Source organism: Salvia miltiorrhiza, chromosome 3, assembly GCF_028751815.1.
Source record: "Salvia miltiorrhiza cultivar Shanhuang (shh) chromosome 3, IMPLAD_Smil_shh, whole genome shotgun sequence".
Taxonomy (NCBI): Eukaryota; Viridiplantae; Streptophyta; class Magnoliopsida; order Lamiales; family Lamiaceae; genus Salvia; species Salvia miltiorrhiza.
In genome coordinates this window covers 56018365-56039980 of record NC_080389.1, presented here as the reverse complement: position 1 = coordinate 56039980, position 21616 = coordinate 56018365, and the positions used below count along the sequence as shown (strand labels likewise).

At 35.1% G+C, this 21616-nt stretch overlaps 2 protein-coding genes across 3 annotated transcripts; one reads left to right on the top strand and one right to left on the bottom strand.

Annotated features, from left to right (window-relative positions):
* Positions 1-12892: 12892 nt before the first annotated feature.
* On the top strand, positions 12893-14302 carry LOC131014574 (CEN-like protein 1). The gene is made up of 4 exons (XM_057942586.1): positions 12893-13400; positions 13468-13529; positions 13606-13646; positions 13779-14302. The coding sequence occupies exons 1-4, from the start codon at positions 13200-13202 to the stop codon at positions 13994-13996; spliced, it is 522 nt and encodes a 173-aa protein (XP_057798569.1). The 5' UTR covers positions 12893-13199; the 3' UTR covers positions 13997-14302.
* A 79-nt stretch (positions 14303-14381) lies between these two features.
* Positions 14382-18264, bottom strand: LOC131014573 (E3 ubiquitin-protein ligase XBAT33-like). 2 transcript variants are annotated; one of them, XM_057942584.1, is made up of 9 exons: positions 17545-18264; positions 17316-17375; positions 17006-17077; positions 16679-16854; positions 15945-16105; positions 15769-15874; positions 15541-15684; positions 15333-15424; positions 14382-15021 (listed from the first exon to the last, which is right to left on the bottom strand). In XM_057942584.1, exons 1-9 carry the CDS (start codon positions 17719-17721, stop codon positions 14486-14488), a joined length of 1524 nt encoding a protein of 507 aa, XP_057798567.1. In that variant the 5' UTR covers positions 17722-18264; the 3' UTR covers positions 14382-14485. The 2 variants fall into 2 exon arrangements, with proteins under 2 accessions (XP_057798567.1, XP_057798568.1); XM_057942585.1 differs by having other exon boundaries at positions 16679-16805; positions 17545-17562.
* Positions 18265-21616: the final 3352 nt, after the last annotated feature.

The following is a 21616-nucleotide window of genomic DNA, read 5'->3' as shown; positions in this document are numbered from 1 at the left end:
AGAGCTTTGGGCTCTAGCACCATCAATCTTAGATTGTAAAGTGCCTGTTGATACTTCTTGCGCTTCTCCTCTGCGGAGCCTTCGAAGAAACCCATTCCCAAGAAATGGATTTTAATTTGTTTAGTAATTTCCTTAATGATATCATATAAAGACGTGCTACTAAACATCTCTTCCCTGGTTGGAACTTTAAGTCCTTCCCAGTATAGTCTTGCCATGCCTGCTAAGCTTGCTTCGAAGACTCTGGCAAATTCTTTTTTGTCGTAATCAATTGTGGCAATCACGACTTTTAATGATGAAGCCCATTCGTCGATGAGACCCTCCCATTCTTTGAAACTGGCTTCGTCGAGGTTGAGAATCAATCCGTATGGATGGATTGGTTCTAGTGTGACCTTTCCAACTGGAGTATCCTGCATCTGAGGCCTCCGTCGCTTGGTTCGTTGGAACTGGCTTGCATCGTCTTGAGCTGACCCCTTCTTCGACGATTCTTCTTGAGGCTCTGTTTTGGGTTCCTCATCTCCTTGGTTCATCTTTAGATCCACCATATTGAGATTAGCAAAAGATTCTGCTAACTCTTGAAGATCTTCTAATCCGATTCTGTCAAGGCTATCCATGATATTTGCCTTTCATGATTCGGATTATATCCTCCGGCTGCAACTCTTTGGGTGTTGCATCGAATAGAGATGTAGACGTCGGGTCTTTGGACCATTGATTCCGGATTTTTCCGAAACATGGTTTTCGCCTTTCGATCTCCTCCATTCTTTTCTGGATATCACGCAAGAGGGTCAATATTTCCTCTTGTTTGAGTGATATTCTGCTTAGCTCCATCGGTAGATCGTACAGCTTGACGCCATAATACTCCACCGTCTTTTGGATCTCCCGCAAGTTGACGTTGTCGGAAGAGCTTGGCTCGATCTTGTGGTAGCTTGGAAGAGCTACTCCCGCCTTGTCTTTTGGTTCCATCAATTATGCGACTGATGGGCCTCGTCTCTGGTTCGTTCAATCGCCGTTCTGGTAGCGGCGAGTCCCATGAGGTTCTCATGGTAGAATTGGATACTTGTGATAATATCACAAATAATCTCGACATCTTCTCCTCGTCGTACGTTGGTAACGAGGGCTCGATTGTTCCAGTTGAGTCCGTCTAGTAGACGGGTAATTTCACTCTCCACATGTTGTAGAGAATTCCTGTATGGTACACATCTTGGACACTCGTCCAGATCCATAAAATTCAGTGGAGTCTCCTCCCACATGGGTTAATAATAAAATAAACTAAAAATTATATAATTCCTCTATAAAAACCCGCTCTGATACCATTTTAAACAAGGATCCTTTAAACTGTTTTTTACTTGAAAGTACGTGGCATTGTCTCACAGTCCAGACCCAGATTATCAGATAATCTATCGGGCACGAGGAAAGTTTCCAGCCTATATACCATTCAAGTTTAACATATCTTGGTATAAATTGTCTTTAGTCAAAACTCAAAAGTTTTAGGGGTCAAAGTGCAAAAAATTAAATAATGGGGTTATTTTTAAATATTCAAAACTTGGAAATGGGAAATTTGAGACAAATCTCAAAGTTGGTGTATTTTTTAACAACTTTGAAAGTTGGTGGGAAAAATGAGAAAATGCTCAAAGGTTATGTATTTTGATGCTAAAAGCCCTATCAACAAATACCAAAAACATTCATCATTCTCCTCATTTTCTTCATCATCTTCTACTTATATTATTTCAACAAATAACAATGGAAGGCGATTGGAGCAACTATTGGCGTGAACACCCTCAAAATCCATCTCCCGGCGAATCAAATGCTTCCAGGCAAGGATTCTCGCCGTTCACGCAAGAATCGAATGCCTTTCAAGCGGCGGCCACCAATTTGAACCCCCGCTTTGCCGCCGTTGCCGACCCCGAGCCCAGGGGCGTAGCCAGGGGGCTAGAGCCCCCCCCCCCAAATTTTGAATTTTTTTTTTAATACTCCCTCCATCCCGCGAGTCTTGACACGTTTTCCTTTTTGGGTCGTCCCACGAATCTTGACACGTTTCCTTTTTTGGTAATAATTATTATCTTCTCTCTTCTACTTTATCACATTTATTATATTCTCTCTCCTACTTTATCACTTTTATTATCTTCTCTCTCCTACTTTATCAATTTTATACTTTATTAATTACACACTTAAAACACTAATCTACAACTCCTTAATTCACGTGCCGAACCCAAACGTGTCAAGACTCGCGGGACGGAGGGAGTAATATGTCTAAAAATGTTGTTATTATTATTATTATTATATTTGTATTTTAGTAAAAAATGTCTAAAATGTATTGAATGACCCCAAAAATTTTTTTAGTAAATGTTGAACTATATTATCTATGAAAATGTTGTTATTATTATTATTATTATTATATTTGTATTTTAGTAAAAAATGTCTAAAATGTATTGAATGCCCCAAAAAAAAAATTTAGTAAATGTTTTGAACTATATTATCTATGAAAATGTTGTTATTATTATTATTATTATTATTATTATATTTGTATTTTAGTAAAAAATGTCTAAAATGTATTGAATGCCCCCAAAAAAAAATTTAGTAAATGTTTTGAACTATATTATCTATGAAAATGTTGTTATTATTATTATTATATTTGTATTTTAGTAAAAAATGTCTAAAATGTATTGAATGCCCCCCAAAAAAAATTTAGTAAATGTTTTGAACTATATTATCTATGAAAATGTTGTTATTATTATTATTATTATTATATTTGTATTTTAGTAAAAAATGTCTAAAATGTATTGAATGCCCCCAAAAAAAATTTTAGTAAATGTTTTGAACTATATTATCTATGAAAATATTGTTATTATTATTATTATTATATTTGTATTTTAGTAAAAAATGTCTAAAATGTATTGAATGCCCCCAAAAAAAATTTTAGTAAATGTTTTGAACTATATTATCTATGAAAATATTGTTATTATTATTATTATTATATTTGTATTTTAGTAAAAAAAATGTCTAAAATGTATTGAATGCCCCCAAAAAAAAATTTGGGGGGGCTACCGCCCCCGAACCTCCGTAACAGTTCAGCCTCCCCCCCAAAAAAATCCTGGCTCCGCCACTGCCCGAGCCCGACGTGGAGGAGATTGCTTCTATGCCAGCGGCCACCAAACGTAGCAACTATTATCCGCCATAAACGGTGCTAATTTGCCGTTTGTATCTCGAGCACACCCACGACTCTGTGGTGGGTGTCGACCAAAAAGGGGCGAAGTTTTGGGGCTCCCTCTGCACCCAATACAACGCTGAAAAGCCTCGAGGATCTATTTCACGCGATGTCACGCAAATCAAATCTCACTTGTATTGCAACTTTAATTCAATCAATGTAGGATTTGAATTTGAATTGAATGAAATATTAATTTATCAATTATTGTAAATTTAAAATGGAAACCAGAATAAAACTATATCAAAAATAAAATAAAATCCATTGCACCCAAGTGGGTGCAATACCATTGCTGGAGTGGGTGCAAGGGTTGTTGATGCTCTAATATTATAGATTTTAAATTTGAGTTTATCATGTATTTGTAATGTTGTTTTTAAAATTTAATTGCTAATTTATCTCAAAAAAATCATAAAAATTTAATGTTTAAATGATATTCAATTAATTTCATATTATAATAATTGTTTTTACAGCTTATCCCATACCGTTTGAAAAAAAGGCCAAAATGCCTAAATGATTAACAACTGTCCCAACATAGTTTACAAAAAATCATTTTTTTTCTCTTGCTATTGATGCTCAAGCTCGGAAAATAATTTCAGGTCATTCGGATTTTAGGTTCGAATTCGGGCTAAGGATAAGTCTGAACCTACTCATCGAAAGATGCAGATACTACTTTGTTTCAAGTAATTAGGTAACAAAGGACAAGGACCCATGGAGCAAGCCTTTGCCATTGACAGTCAACTAAGTAGGGTCTGAGACCCCCGCGGATCTGTAAATTTGAGGAGCGTGCAAGCTCGGTCACAAATCTAACATCGAGTAGCTCCTCCAACAAATGGAACCCACCATTATTGCACCATTCATACCAACTACACCTCAATCGATATAATGTTACATAGCTTCAACTCCAGCATGTCAGTGTCATTGCAACTCAGATCCATATACTTTAACCTTAGTTACTCGAATGTCGAAACAACGAGGTTTGTTCTCTGACATCAATCTAATCGTCAAAAACACTTCTGCCACGCCGCTCAATTTTTAGGGCCACCAACCTAAATGTAGGCGAAGTAGGAGTGTAGGAGAATTCATTGGATTATCTTAAGTCTCAACACTCATTTTTTTGTTGTTGTAGTCATTTTTGCCATGCCTCCATAACTTTCGTATCAGATCCAACACCGTCTACTGATATCTTATCTCTTGAAATTGCCAAATATGTGTGAAAGAGAACAACAAAAGAAAAAAAAATTATTTTTCCTAAACAATGTTTAGATAACTGTTAATTGGAAAAGGGTTTTTGCCTATTTTTAGGAACAAGAGGAGCTAAGTTGCAAGAACATAAAGTACCTAAGAGAGTTAGTCGAACTTTTATGTAAATTTTAAAGATGAATTTGCTACTTAATCTCATATTCATTATTTTTTTTATAACTTACATAAATAAATAAAGAAATTCAAGACCGCGCGACGGAGGACTTGAAACCAGGACCTCAGGTCTTAAGCATTAACCTCCTATCGTTAGGCCAACATACGCACACAATATTCATTGTTTTTTTATAACAAATAAAGTTTGTTGGAGATGTAGTATAACTATTAGTATTAATTATATATAGAAATATAGGTTATGTCGGGCTAATAATTTCATATTTTTAAAGTAAATCATTTAACAAGAGTAAGTTAATGAGTTAAATACTTTCAATCTAAAACTTAATTTTGTTATCTGACAAGAAAGCTCTACCAAACCACCTTGAATGAAATTTAAATGAATTGAAATTCCAATAATTGGAGTCATTTCAACTTTTTAAAGAATATTCAAACTTTCTAATTTGCTCTTGCATAGATTAAATTATGGAAAATTGCAGTTTACAATCATTGGTAAGTTTCTCTCTCTTTCTCTTTCCTTGACAAATTTGAAAGAAATGAGAGAGGGAAGAGATTAGGCATCCACCACTTGTGGCAAAACCATTGGCGAAGAAGAGAGGCCTGGCAGCATGGGTCTCGTTAGATTCTCATGCATCCCACTTTTTAGTTATTTGATTAAATTCCTTTAAATGATGGAGTATGTATATTCCTCACCTATAGCAAGGACAAGTGGCTATATTTCACGAAATAAGAAAATAGTACCAGAGTTTCTTATGTAGTACAAATGTACACCTTCAAAATATGTCTTTAGCAAAATTCACAACTATTGGAAAGATAAAATCAAGATGATTGCAATTTTCCACCATTAAAATTTTAGTTATTACAAATTAGACTAATTTTTTAAACTGCTAATATTATTTTAATCTTTCTATTTTTAGTAATTTTGTCCATTTTGAAATTTAAATATTCGTGCAATATCTAAATTCAAAATTGATTATTGGATTTTGAAGTCCGTCGTCTAAATTGTCCTTCATATTATCATTTCATGGGCGAACATCTTGTGGTTAAGTAATTGACTTAAGAGTTGGCACACAACCAAGTTAGAGCCTTTTGATGATGTGAATTTATATGTGACAAACAAATACTAGTTTCTAAAGCTCTTAATCATTTTAAATTTTGATGTCAAATAAATATCTAAATATTATATACTCTTGGGTAAAAAGATTAGAAATACGAATTCATAACATATCGTCGCGCGGACTGTAATGTTATTGAAACGTTTGATTACATTTTAAATCCAATATTTACATAAAATATATCAAATTACTTGTTGTCATCTCTTTTGGATGTATAGCAAATACTATTTTATAATTAACTAAATTTTAAAATTTTGGAAAAGATATAAAATAAAAAATAAGAAGATAAAGAAAAAGGAATTAAAAAGAAAAAATATAGCTTATAAATAAATTTTCAATTTTATTTCAAATTAAAAATTTCTTTTTAATATATTATGGATAGATGTTAATTACAATTCATTCTATAATAATAACTTTTATTTTTTATAACAAATATTATTTAAATAATGAAATTTATAGTGGAGCACAGTGTGACCCTATAATCGCACGAGAGGAGATCCGAACCAAGGCCTCTTGCAATTTGATTTCTCTACACCAAAATATGTTTTATTTTCTACACATTAATACATCATGTTATGTCGTTCAGTGGAGATGATATATAGATGCTATAAACACAAATTTCGTATATTTAATTTAATAAATATAGAGTATAACTTTAATATTTATATTATAGGTTAAATGTATTTGTGCAGATTGCTATCTCTATTTGATCATTTGATTCTGCTCTTCAAGTTGACTCATGGATGGTCTTTAAGTAGCCCTTGAGATTTGTTGGAGAACTATGCATCCGATCTTATTGGACTTTATTATTGATCTTTATGATGTTGATGCAGAGGGCCTTCGCTTTGTTTTCGGAATAAATGTTGAGCTTGACTTGAGCATAGAGCTTTGGAACGTTGATGCACAGCACAGGGCATTCACCTTATTTTCGAAATAAACGTTGGGCTTGACTTGAGCTTAGAGCTTTGGAACGTTGATGCAGAGGGCTTTCGCCTTATTTTTGGATCGAACATTAGGTTTGACTTGAGCTTTGGACTTTATAACGTTGTTTCAGAGGATCTTTGACTTATTTCTGGATTGAACGTTGGACTTGACTTGAGCTTGGGGTTGCTTCCACGAAGAACGCCTTGAACCTTGACGAGAATTCTCCAATTCTTGAGCTCTTAAATTACGATTTCGTGTGTTTGGAACTGATATGCAAACCTGTATTTATAGTTGTAGGAAGAGTCAGGCTTTGAGCCTGAGCCCGCATGATTATGGGCCTAGAGTTGACATGACACGATTTTATTGGCCATTGAAGATTGATATATATCAATATTAAGATTGATATATACTAAAGATTAAGATCTTTATCAATAATACATCATATTTAATATTGAATTTTATAAAATTTCAAAATAAATGAAGATATAAATTAATAAAAATAAATTTATATTTAAATTTTAGTAATTTAAATTAATGCAATTTTAATTTTAAGTAATTGTGTTATTTAAATTGGTGCAATTAAAATTAAATGAAAAATATAAAAATCAAAACCAAAGAGAATGAGTAAGAAAATGAGTCACCTCACTATGAGCTTTTTAACTCATAAGTGGCCCCTCACTCTATTGAGTAAGGAGCTTACTCAACCACTGTGAATGCTCTTATAGATCTAGTCTAAGGTAAAAGGCAAATATATTTTGCATGGGGGACTGTGAAGGAGGATTTGGTACAAGTCCTGAAAGAGTTTCATTTGCATGGGAGATTACCTCGAGGGAGCAACTCATCGTTCATCGTCCTCATCCCAAAAACAGAGGAGGCGAGTACGATCCAGGAGTTCAGACCAATTTCACTGATTAATAGCTTGTATAAAATCATTGCGAAAATTCTCGCCGGGAGAATGAAAAAGGTTGTGGGCTCCATCATTTCGGATAATCAAAGTGCCTTTATCAGCGGACGCCTTATATTGGATGGAGTAGTGATTTTGAACAAGCTGATTGCAGAAGCAAAGAAGAAAAGATTGGGTCGGTTTTTTTTCAAGATCGACTTCGCTAAGGCCTACAATTCAGTTGAATGGGACTTTATTGACACTATGCTTGGCCTTTTCAATTTTGATCCAATTTGGAGGAGGTGGATCAAGGGTTGTCTTTCCTCGGCTTCGACTAACGTCCTGGTGAATGGATCTCCGTCGGGCGAATTTGCTTTGGAAAGAGGGCTGCGTCAAGGGGATCTATTGTCTCCCTTTCTTTTTCTTATCGCTGCGGAAGGTCTTCACGCCTTGGTTGAAAGAGCTGTGGAGAGACAATGGTTGTCGGTAGTTGTGGTCGGCAAATATAAGATTGGTGTCTCCCATTTACAGTATGCGGACGATACCATCTTCATTTTCGATGAAAAGGATGGCAATGCGAAAGTGGTGAAGGATATCCTGCATCTTTTTCAGTTCTCCTCAGGCCTTGAAGTTAATTTTTCGAATTGCAGCCTGGTTGGGATTGGGGTGGAGGAGTCACAGGTGAGTCGGATGGCAGAGGTGCTGCAATGCAAGATGGATGACCTTCCTATAAAGTATCTTGGAATCAAAGTGGGGGTCGAGCAAACAGCATTGTCGACTGGAACAGAATTGTCGATAAAATTCGAAAGAAGATTGGTGGGTGGGCTAAGATAAAACTCTCGCTCGCCGGGCGCATTACTCTGGTCAAAGCCGTCCTTCATGCAATCCCTCTTTATCAGCTTTCTTTTTCTTTCGTTCCTAAAACTGTGGTGAGATGTCTGGTGTCGATTTTTTGCAAATTCTTGTGGGGGGGAGGGGTGGGGGAGATTCGAGCTATATTGCGTGGGTCAAATGGAAAGAATTGTGTTCCAAAAAAGAAGAGGGTGGGCTGGGTTTTCGGAACCTTGAGTGGTTCAATCAGGCTTTGTTAATGAAGTGGTTGTGGAGGATCCTAGTGGGAGGTGAGGCGCTTTGGGCAAGGGTGGTCCGGTCGATTCATGGGCAGGTGCTTTGGGGGGAAGGGGGGCTGTCGTGTAAAAGGGGAGGCGGTGGGTGGTGGCCGAAAATTCTGGCGGGGGGGGGGGGGCTGAATGAGGGGTGGCTTTTCGAGAATTTATCTCGTTCTGTGGGTAATGGTAGAGACACGAAGTTGTGGGTTGATTGGTGGGTGGGGGGAAAACCGCTGCGGTTTGCCTTTCCAAGGTTATACCGCCTGCGTGCAAATACGGAGGTGACAATCGAAGAGTCGGGGAGATGGGAGGATGGAAGATGGGTTTGGGTTTTTCAATGGAGAAGAGAGTTATTCGAATGGGAGAAGGGGTTAGTCAATGATCTTATTGAGCTCATTTCTGTTGTTGCACTTTGCCCAGGAAAGGAAGACAAATGGTGTTGGAAGGCGTCCAAGCATGGGGAATACACGACCAAAACAGCCTACGACACTATTGCGGCAAGGAGGGGAGGTGTACAAGCTGTTCAAGTCTCAACTGCGGAGCTTGCAAGTATCTGGGAAGCACCGGCCCCACATAAGGCGAAGGTGACAGCATGGAGCTGCCTTAGAAATAGGCTGGCCACGACCGACAACCTCATCAAAAGAAACGTTGCTATTACAGTTGAAGAATCGTGGTGCACCTCGTGTATTTCGAGGGAGGAGACGATTTCACATCTTTTCCTCAATTATGCGAAAGTGGAGATGGTGTGGGATGCTATTCTCAGATGGATCGGTACCAGCACGGTCAGGCCGTCCAACACTACACGAGGTTCAGTCACCTGGGGAGAGGTAAAAGGAGTAGGAAAATTCTTAAGTCTCTTTGGTTGTGTACTGTTTGGGTCCTTTGGAAAAAAAGGAATGAAGGTAGGTTCGAAGGGAAAACGTGGGAGGTGCAAAATCTGGTGTTGGAAGTGAAAGGAAGGCTTTGGAGTTGGAGCAAAGCTTTCAAGCTTTTTGAGGAAGAAGTTAGTTTTGAGATGTGGTGTGCCGGAGACTTCCTCCTCTCTTCTTGTATTAAACTTTAGGTACTTCTGGTACCTGTTCTATTTTTTTTTAATTATTTTCTGATCAAAAAAAAAAAAAGGCAAATATATTTTCTGTGCTTTTAACAAATAGTAAAATTTATCATACGTTCCTAAAGATGCTCATACTGTGACAACATAATATGAAACAATTTGATCTATCTTATAGATCTAGGGCAAAAGGCAAATATATTTTCTGTGCTTTTATCAAATAGTAAAATTTGTCATAACTCATAAGAGGTGCTTCAATAATTTAATTATTATCATTTCTATTATATAGCTATGGGTATTTGGATAATTTATTAGGTCAATGAAGTCAAGAAACATCTTGCAAATCCGAAAGACTTTGTTCATTATTTTTTATTTTACATATGTGTCTATATAGTAAGACAGTTGTTGGATATACTTTGAGATAGAGACTTCTGGCATTTTCCGAACGAAATATTTGTTTTTTACCCACAAATCAAAGGTTAAGTGTAATATGTTTCCCATGTTTGTGAGGAAGTAAAAAATTTATCCTCTCTACTAAAATAGATGGTCTAGAAACCATGCACCCCCTGTGAAAAGAAAGTCTTCTAAAAGAATGATCATGAACAGTCTCAAATATTCTTCCAAAACCTCTTTTCTATACATATGTAGCTAATTGTGGCAAACACTAGAAGGCCTCTCTGGTTTATGAAGTGTATCCTTATTCAATTCTTATTAAATTTATCATAAATTTTAGAAAACATAGAAAGATAGTTCTATAAATTTATTGTTTAGTGCAAAGGATGTAAAAGAAGATAGTTCTATAAATTTATTGCTTATGATGTCTAGCTCAAACAGCAAAGGTAAGTCATTAAAGTCTATTTATTACAAGAGGTCATTGTGAGACGGGTCAATATTCATATTCAGACCATACTCCAATGGCATATTTGTAATTTTATTGGTATTTATAATTATAAATATATATTTGAATTTATATCTTAATCGACTCACAATGAGACAATTCACAACACAAGATCCCCTTTATAATTTATAATTTATAATTTATTGATGTTCGAATTTAGGTATAAGTAACATCTCATATATTTTGCCTCGTGAGACAGTTTCACAAAATACTCTCACTTATATGTTCCGTACATTCACAAAAACAAAACAAAATGCATATTTCTATATTTAATCCAAAATTCTATGCTGAAAGTAAGGATAATAATTTCCAAAAAGAGATATACAATACATATATATATAAATAAAAATGCAATGGGACATTAAACTTACTTTTTAAAGAATAAAATAACAATATATAACTTCACAAGAGGAAACCATATGATTGATAACCACATGCTCTACTTGTAGTAAATTAATCAAAGAATTTCCATAAAATGTATAGTCATTCCATTTCAGGCAAAGCATCCTTGCAAGGATAAGACACTTCTAATCCCTTTTGTCTGAATTAATACACGTCCCAAGCATCGATGATAAGTTTAATTTTATTTTTTCCCTTCTCATGTGTATTGTATTTAGAGAAGCACCTCAAAAGTTGAATTCCCATTTGCTCAAGATATTATATTATAGTGCCAAAAGTTATATTCCAAATTCTCCTCCAACCAATCACCCACTGACATTTTGTATTTTATTTCTAGAATGCTTTGGAAATGGCAAACTCTCAATTCTAATAGGAAGGTCAACAAATAGCACTTGCAACAAATCAATGGTTGAATTACTCAATCACATGAGCCTATGAAAATTCAAGATTTTGTCACATTGAGTTTGAGTAATAATTTGGCAATCTCTATTCAACTTCTATTATCAATTCTTTGTAAAAAGAAAAGAAAAATACTGTTGATGGGATAGAGGGTTGATAAAGAAAGTTGCGAATGAATTCAATTAAATTAGAATAGGCAACATGTGAAGTACGAAAATAGTTATAATTATACATACGTGTGTATATATATAGGACAAAGTTTTATTGAAAAAGATAAATATTTAAAGAAGTGAAAAAGAACCACATCCATTGATCACGATCCATCAAGCGGTCCAGAATTAAAAATAAATCTCGTGTCCAAATTTTGATGAACATATAAATAATTGTGATGAGCAAGTCAGTAATTTTTATGAACAGACGTATTTGTTGAAAAAATGTATTTGTTTATAATTTCGCACTTCAGGTCGATCCCCAAACGTTCAATAAAATTATTGTTATGTTCATAAAAAACTATTGACATGTTCAACGTTCCTAACTTTCAGAAAAAAACTTAATTTCTCCATAGAACCTAACCCTATATATATAGGTGCGGTTTCAGTGAGAATTACTCCTTCTGTCCCCTTAGGTTTGTCCCATTTCTTTTGAGCACAGTTATTAAGGAGAGTATAATTAGTGTAGTAAAAGTGTGAGGCCGTATTATTTATAGTGTAAAATTATTACCAAATATAGAAACAAGACAAGATCAATAGGACAACCTAAAAAGAAAAACATGACAAGATTAATAGGACGAAGGGAGTATAATTTTTGTAAGAACGAGAGAACCATTAAAATTATTGTATCTATTGTAAATTTAATGCACTTGAAAAAAAATCATTCCCTTCAATTCAAGATTCAAACCAAGTGATGCATTCATCCATCAAAAGGGCTGAAAATAGTTATACGTTCTTATTTTATTTAGTGGTTCATAATTGAACCTCTCCTATATATCTAATTAAAACATTTTAAAATATAAATATGTTAAATGAAATTATATATGGATATAGTGTTTCTTAAAATAAATTATAGTAATATGCAATATGGTATTATTCCATAATAATGTTTTATTTAAAATAAATAAAAATACATAATTTAAAAAGAAAAGAAAGAAAACAAGATAAAATTGAAAAACGATAAGATTGAGGACAAATACATATTATAAATTGTATGTGTATATATATATAATTCGTTTCGACTTTTTAAATGTCTATAATTTGTTTATTTTATTTTTTTTATATATAACATATATCAAATTAAAGCTCGTGTCGCAATCTTCATTTCAGGAGGCTGCTTATGTCACATAATTTTCTAAACAAAATAGCATGATTTTGAGAAAAAAAGGAATTATAGAAAAAGGAATAAAAAAAGAGCAATTTTTTTGCTTCACATAATAATCAGCCATTATTTTGAATGAAACTACAAAATTGCCGTCCAAATCAACTTGAAATTGATTTCAAATTAAAAATGATATTTATAAAATACTAGTATAATATAGATATATGAGAGTTGATTCCTAGTAATTAAGAAGTGGAAATTGAAGAAATGGTCTATTCCATGTGCCTCCTTCTCCCAAAAGTTGATTAATTGGCATCATCTGCTTTCCCAGCTCAGTAGCAAAGTTCTATCAGGCATGTTTTGTTGAGCACATAGACACCTTTTTTGTATGCATGCAGAGATTCCTAAGAATCTTTTCAACTTCAAATCCTAGCCCTCCACTTCACTATAAAAAGCCCCCTCACAACTTCAACATCTCTCACAACACAAAAACAAAACAAAACAAACTTAGCTGCAGCTGGCATTCTCAATTCTTGCATAATGTCGAGGTTGCTAGACTCTCTCTCCGTAGGCAGAGTTGTGGGAGAAGTTGTCGACAACTTCGTACCTTGTGTGAAGCTGATTGTAACATACAACAGCAACAAGCAAGTCTGCAATGGCCATGAGCTCATGCCTGCTGTCATTATGGCTAAACCACGAGTCGATATTGGTGGAGAAGACATGAGAGCTGCTTACACTCTTGTATGCTTCATTACATATCATTTCTCTGTGTTTTACATTTTATATATGTTTGCATGGCTTTTTGTAGGTCATGACTGATCCTGATGTTCCAGGCCCTAGTGATCCATACTTGAGGGAGCATCTTCACTGGTTTGTATCACATCAACTTTATTATGTTTTCACTTATACCTCAAACTTATGATTTCATTTTTTTTATTTGTTTCAGGATAGTTACAGATATTCCAGGCACCACTGATGCATCTTTTGGTACGAATCTCAAACCTCAAATAGAAATGGCAAATCACTCATTTCCAAAAGTTAAACTGACTGTTGCATAGCATAAATTTATCCCAAAAAAAAATAAAAAATCATTTTCAAGATTGATTGATTTCTTACCAGGGAGGGAGACTGTGAGCTATGAGGCTCCAAAGCCAGTGATCGGCATCCATCGCTACGTGTTCGTGTTGTTCAAGCAGAGAGGGAGGCAAACTGTGAGGCCGCCAGCTTCAAGAGATTGTTTCAACACAAGGGCCTTTGCAGAAGAGAATGGCTTAGGTTTGCCGGTTGCTGCAGTCTATTTCAATGCACAAAGAGAGACTGCCTGCAGAAGAAGATGAACCTAACTCAACTAAACAACCAATAAACTACCATGGATCAATAACTGTATAAGTCTGTTATTCTCTTTACTCAAACACTAGTACACACCCATGTTCTGTTTTCATTATATTTTTATGATTTCTGACAATTAAAATTTACAATGTCTTGGGAACTATTAGTTGGTCCCCACCAACCTTTTTGATGTGTTTAAGGTTTCTGGTGATCTTATAATAAGAAGTAGATACATTTGTACCAGATTTGTATGATGTTGTGTGGTCCCCTCATTTCATGAGTCACTATACTGATAATGCTATCACTGTTTTGCTTGTCGTTGTTGCTTCTACTTATTCAAAACTCTTACTGTTTCTTGATTCATACGTGTCATCCTTTTACTTGCAATGTCTATTAACATATGAAATCTAGAATAAAATTTGATGAAACAAGACTTTGAAAAAGTAATGAATTGTAGTCAAACCAATCTGCGGCTATTATGAGATTTACACAAGCTCCTACGTTTCTAAAGCATTGATTTCAGCATTGCACTGATGCTCCCTGCTGCAGCTTCTCCTACCCCAGAACATGCTTGAACATGTAGTTTTCTCCAATCTCATTCCTTCCGTTTTCCCCTGCTCGTTCGAGGGTGAGCGTTGTTGGGGATCGTTTTCTCCTGAATCGAATCTGGGGCAGGGTCCCTCGTTGCACGTGCACAGAGGCAGCACAAGGGAAGGAAATGGGCTGCAGGTCACGGGGCAGGAAATATCGGATGAAACAGAGTCTGAGCGTCTCTTTCTCGTATCTGGCGAGCCAGCAGCTTCGGATTCATCTTCTTCCCGGTGGTGGTGAAGCACGCAGGGTGTGCACAAGCTGAGCGATAACGGTAGTTTGAACTCCTTGGTTGAAGAGCCAGGCAACTTGACGAAAGATACAATGCCATGTCGACAGAGTGGGCAGGGGATCGAACCGGGTGGCGTTGATGATTCTGAAGGAATGTTGCTGGTTGAGCAAAGGTACAGAGCACATCTTACGCAGAGTTCATGCCCACAACCTGCAATGCCAAATATTCCACTTCGTTACTACTGAAAATCAAGATTTCAATATTTGCCATAAATCTAGTTTATTGAAACAATGAAGCTGATTGCCTTGATGCTTTTAGAGTAAGATAATCCGCAACAGCTATCTAGTTGATAACAGAGTAAAAACACTAAACCGCCACATTTTTGCACTCTGATGCTCCAACAGTACAGCAATGAACAAAAATGAAAATGTTTTTTTGAACAAATAAATAATAAAACGATAAAAACAGAAGAACAAGGGGTTGATCAGAATATATTCGCGATTTCAAGGGAAAGAGAGCACCTTCAGCAGCTATAATACATGGTCTCTCCAAGCAGACAGCACAAATTTCAGCATCATCATAAGCACTAGCTGATGGTTGCAACCCGTAGTCTCTGCAATTTTCAAGGTCCGTATCGATGATATTATTAAAGGGAAACAATTACAACCATTTTTCACATATAAAAGAAGATAATAATTCTAGATGGAGTCACATTATGTTGCATCATACCTTGCTATATTTAGCACGCTCATGAGTGGCAACGATAAATAATTAGAAGGAGGAAACGTTGGGATTGGCAGATCTGAATTAGGGTTGAGCAGCGGCTCAAGCCAATGGCGGCCCCACATCCTTGCAACATCAAGTGGAAGCCAACTGAAACAGAAGAGAGTTCATGACATGTAGTGCAAGACCAGGTACATGATCAAGTCTTGAAGTAGTATATTAACAGAGCATTACCCGTTGCAGTTTAATGCTAAACGACTAGCACCTCTTGCAAGAAGGATCTGGCAGCATTTTAGATTTCCACCACAAGCAGCATAGTGCAAAGGAGTGCTTCCAGCCCCTGACAAGTGCGAACGAGATAGCATCAAGTAGTAATGAAAAGAGGTCTTTCCCTGAAGAAAATTACATACCTATCAAATCCATTGATGTTCCATAATGGAATGTGACCGCTGATACATTTGCATGAAGGTTAAGAAGGAGCTGCACACAGTCTAAGTATCCATTTAAGGCAGACATATGAAGTGCAGTAATACCACCATCAGCAGCCTTGTTTACGAACTTGGAGAGAGCACTGCAGTCAAAGAATTAGGCAACGTATATGAAGCAAAAGGTAAAAGTTTACGCTTTAGCTCGTACCATTTTGATCTAAAAGTAGGCTAAGTTTGGAGTTAAGAGAACCTAACCGGACCAATGTTCTAGCAAAAGACCTTCCACATTCTGCCATCTATAATGAAGTACGTATATAGTAGTATCTTATAACTTCATTCTTCTTGTGATTGTGATTAATCAAACAAGATGAAAGGTCAACGCAGAATTTTGATCATCATCATCACTTGTCGAAATCCTAACAGCTAGACCAACCATCTTCATTGGATGGTTCTTTTTTTTAAAAAAAAAAGATCAATCTTTCCCATTTTCCATAGGATTAGAAATTTGTCTACCAGCAACCTCAAAGATGCTAGTATTTTCTTTTTAGATTTAGTCGACCTGCTTAAACTAATGCAGTTCTGACGGGAGTGGAGTCTATTTAAATAGAAAAAAATATGTGAACTAAGATAAGGCCTCACGTTTAGTTCAATATTGAAACTATACACGATGTCAACACGCTTGGAGAAGGTTGAATTGCGTGTAGTAAAACACAAACCTCTGGTCGAACTTTGTTTTAGTACTGGAACCATCACTTATTGTTTGAACATCCAAAGAATCATAAGGAGCACTCGGAACAAAATCAGCAACCACTAATCTCATACATCGCACGTGTCCATTGACGGCTGCAAAATGGAGAGCAGTCCTCCCACTCAGATAATCTGCTCTAGTAACCTAAAAGGAGGTTAAGGAAAGTAGACAAGCACCCGGAGTTTATCAAATAAAAGGTCCCATATCAAATCTAGAATGTGAAGATTTATATACAAGATTTGCCTAACATAGAAACGAGAGAAAATGGAGTAAGTTTATCGATGTGAAGACTTACATTGCATTTGAAAAGAATAAGAGTTTGAACAACTTCCCAGTGTCCATATCGGCATGCTTGCATTAAAGCTGTCTGCAGATGCAATTATACATGTAGTTTAAAAAAAGGATGGAACGAATATCAATTCATCAAAGATAAAACCCACCAGTAATACCCCTCAGTTCTCATCTACACAATCATATTTACAAATTAATTGATCTCCAACAAAAATAGTTATACAGAATTCCTTGTAAAATCTATGACATTCCTATTTCACCTTCCATTCGAATTATCGAAAGCACGGATGAAAATAATAGTGAAATTTTTTTACCTGCCCACAGTAATTTCTCGAATTTACATCAGCTCCATTCTCCAACAACAATGCCACAATCTAAAATTTCAGAACTCCACTAATCAGAGGTTACATCCAAAACCCACAAATTGGCACAAGAAACAACATTCCCACACGATAATTAAAATTGATAATGGCCGATTAGAAAAAGGGCAAAAAACGATGGGATTTCCCCAAATTCAAAGAAAAAAAAGATCTTTTCGTGAACCTCATTGTGGCCTTTAGCAGCAGCAAAATGAAGAGGGGAATTCAAGCCACCAAAAGTTGAGTACTTTGCAAGGCATGGATTCCACTCCAAAAGAATCTTCGCCTCCACAAAATCTCCATCTCTTGCAGCCGACACCAATCTCTCTCCAGAGGCGGAGCACCCAAATGAATTGCCCATTTTAGAACTGTTTTTCTCTCTCTCCAGGCAAGAGAACTCCCAGCTTTCTCTCTCTACGTGATTGTGTATACGCGAGTGGATTTGGAGATGCTAGAGCACGAGGATTGGGGAGTTTATAGGTAAAGAAGAAAGATAATGAGGTCAACTGTCGTTAAACAAATTTGCATGAAAGTTAATTGGAAGAAAATGGCTCCCAATTAGTCTTCAAAATTCAACTCTGCCTTTTCTATGCCAATATCTTTAAAGATACAAAAGAATGGGGAAAAGAAAGTAATCTTGAGTTCAACTTTTATAAAAGAAAAACTATATTTATTTTATTGTAGTTTCAGAAGTGAAGAAATAATCTTGACATAAAAGACAGAAAATGTCACAAGATTGGTATCAGTAGATGGAAAAAGTGAAGAAAATGTAGTTTATCTGGGAATATGTTGGTTGGTCTATTCTTGTTATTAAAAACCACAAAAATGTGTTGGTTTGTGAAAACAGTAGTGGGGAAGAAAAGAGAGCATGGACACTAACCTCTCTGCTCCACCTTCTCTCTCTCGTATAGGATGCGTGACAAGTTTATTGTTATTTTATTACTCAACTTTGGATGTATGTGTAACTTTTTAATTGTGGTTTCAAAATTCGTATCTCAGATCAACTTATGTGTTTGTCTTTTGGGATTGGGGGTTCATTTTATTAAGGGCAAATTGCATGAAAATACCTCACTTTATACCAAAATTTGGTTTTTTGACAATCTTTTTAATTGTAGCAAAAATTTGAACTACCTTTCAATTTGTTGCAATTGACTTCCGGAGTAATTTTTCGGCCAACTTAATGCTGATGTGGATTCCCGTAAAGTTGATGTGGCATGCCTCGCTGGACGACAAATTGCATGAAAATACCCCACTTTATACCAAAATCTGGTTTTTTGACAATCTTTTTAATTGTAGCAAAAATTTGAACTACCTTTCAATTTGTTGCAATTGACTTCTAGAGTAATTTTCCGGCCAACTTAATCAAACGACAACGTCTCTAATTACCTTAAGCGATGTCGTTTTCCACGATTTTAAGCAAATTACAATTTCTAGTTTATATATTTGTCGATTAGGGCTTCAAATGTCCTCATTTCTTCTCCCAAATTTTCTCATCTCAGTTGAAATTCTTGTTCCATAAATTCTCATTTGCAGCAAAAATCTTTGAACTGGTGGATTCTTCTTCTCAAACGGGACGACTGAGCTCATACAATTTCCCTTTACCTCCAAAATTCTGCAGATGCGAAGAACCAGAGCCGTGCATCTTGCAGGCTTCAAATAGTGTGACTAATCCGGAGAGGCGCTACTTTTATTTAATTCATATGTTTTTTTTTTTCTTTAGAAAATTTATGGAACAAGAATTTCAACTGAGATGAGAAAATTTGGGACAAGAAATGAGGACATTTGAAGCCCTAATCAACAAATATATAAAACTAGAAATTGTAATTTGCTTAAAATCGTGGAAAACGACATCGTTTAAGGTAATTAGAGACGTTGTCGTTTGATTAGCCGGCGAGGCATGCCACATCAACTTTACAGGAATCCACATCAGCATTAAGTTGGCCAAAAAATTACTCCGAAAGTCAATTGCAACAAATTGAAAGGTAGTTCAAATTTTTGCTACAATTGAAAAGATTGTCAAAAAACCAGATTTTGGTATAAAGTGGGGTATTTTCATACAATTTGCCCTTTTATTAATTACTTCTCCCTAGATTTACCTAAAAAGAGTTTAACGAATAATGCCTTCTTTTGTAATACTCCTATTTGCTTCATATAAAATCTGTTGTTTTTAATGAAATAGTAGCTCAAATGACTGTTATTATTACTAATTTAATAACACGTCTGAAATTAATTAGCATTTTACTTTTCTAGCATGATTGAATTATCTAATTAATTCCCTTTGAGTGTCTTCATAATCTAACAAAATGATTTTTATTTTTATTTTTTGTGATGAGGAAAACTCATGGTCCTACTCCTATCTGAAATACGTGCTGAATAAATTAGGAGTTGAGATTAGATAAAAAAATTCAACAATACATACCGATAATCCATTCAATTATATGACAAGTTGGCGAAAGTGTGTGTGCGCGCGCTTGTTTGGTGAAAGGGTATTGGATGGAGTATTATTTTAATAGTGACGCAAAACTTATTTAGCATATTTTATATTTTACAGCTGATTTGAAAATTAATGTTTCAGTTATAGTAGGTATATAGTGGAGACCGTCAAATTCTTTTATTTTATTTTTATGTCAAACTGTATACCACATTTAATTTATATTCCATTTTTAACTTCAAAATTCACACGTCGTAGGATATTTGACGAAGAATGAAATAAAAAAAATATACTTATCTTGCATTATAAAATTCTTAATGTATTTTGTTTTCTATTTTAATATAGTGGTCACGATCTATTATTTTAAAGGGGGATTTGTAATATGTCCAAGACAAAAAGTATTTATAAATATGTCCATGATTATCGTACGGTACGTGTATGTCGTAGACCTATGTATCAATATACGAATTATTCATGATAAGTTTAATAATTAGACATAGATTCTACGTAAAGAATTAGGTGGTGTGAGTGTCAGAAGACATGAATCATTATTCATGTTCCTGCTTTGAAAGAAAGGAGGATATAGTGATATGGCATATGTTATTATTTATTTCGTCTCAGATTTGATCTATTTTTTTCAACCTCTTTTTTTTTTTTTTTTTTGAGGTGGAAGAAAAAGAGTTTATAGCTGCAGTAGGTACGTGGCAACGTGAGTTCATATATATTTAATAGTATAAGGTTCAAATATCCATTAAATACTAAACTTTTATTCAATTTTAATTTTGCATATAAACTTTAAACTATAACATAATAATTACTCCCTTCGACCCGTGAAGCATGAGCAATTTATTTTGGACACTAATTTTAAGGAATTAATATTTTATATATTAAATGTGGTAAATGAAAAAGTAAAAAGGTGAATGAAGAGATAAACTTTTGTTATATAAGGAAAGTGCTCAAGCTTCGTGGTACAACCTGAAAAGGAATGATGTTCAAGCTTCGCGGGACGAAGAGAATATTAAATTATTAATTTTATTTGATTTTGTTATTAATCAAAATTTCGGCCAAATTTCATATTGACATGGCTTGCCATATATTTGACACGACGTATTTATTCTTGCGTGACAATTAATTACCTATAAAATACTAAATTTTCATTAATTTTTGCTTTTGCATACAAGCTTTATTAAACTATTCTGATTAGTCAATTCTCATTATTACGCTAATATTATTCTTTTAAATTTCATTCATTCCAAAATAGCATTACGTGCATGTATACTAATTCTTTTCATCGGGCACAATGGTAGAAGCTTCAATAGTTGAAAATATTGAAAATAAACTAGCTCGTAATGTAGAATTTCTTGATATATATATTATGATTAATAATGCAAGCATGTGCTAAAGTTATGACTAAGTGCAAATTAATTTCATTAATTTCAAAAGATTCACTAATGTGCATATATACGTACTAATTCTTGTTCACATCTAATTCAGGACTATACCAAAAAAGAGCGGGACTCTATACAGAATAAATGTTTTCTACTTCTAAGATGCCAAACAAAGTTTAATACTGCTCATGATAACAAGAAAAGCCTAGGATAGCCAAACTAACAAATATTACAAATGATTATTTATGCTTTCTTGTGTTGTAAAGTCATGATTCATTACAACACTCTCTTAACCTTGTGAAGATGATGCACCAAAAATATATTCAACTCTTGAGTATGAAACTCCAACACAACTTGTTGAAGACAACGAAACAATACGAGGAGGCTCGGGTCGGGTCGGGCCCAGGAGACCTACAAAACATGAGGCTCGGTTCGGC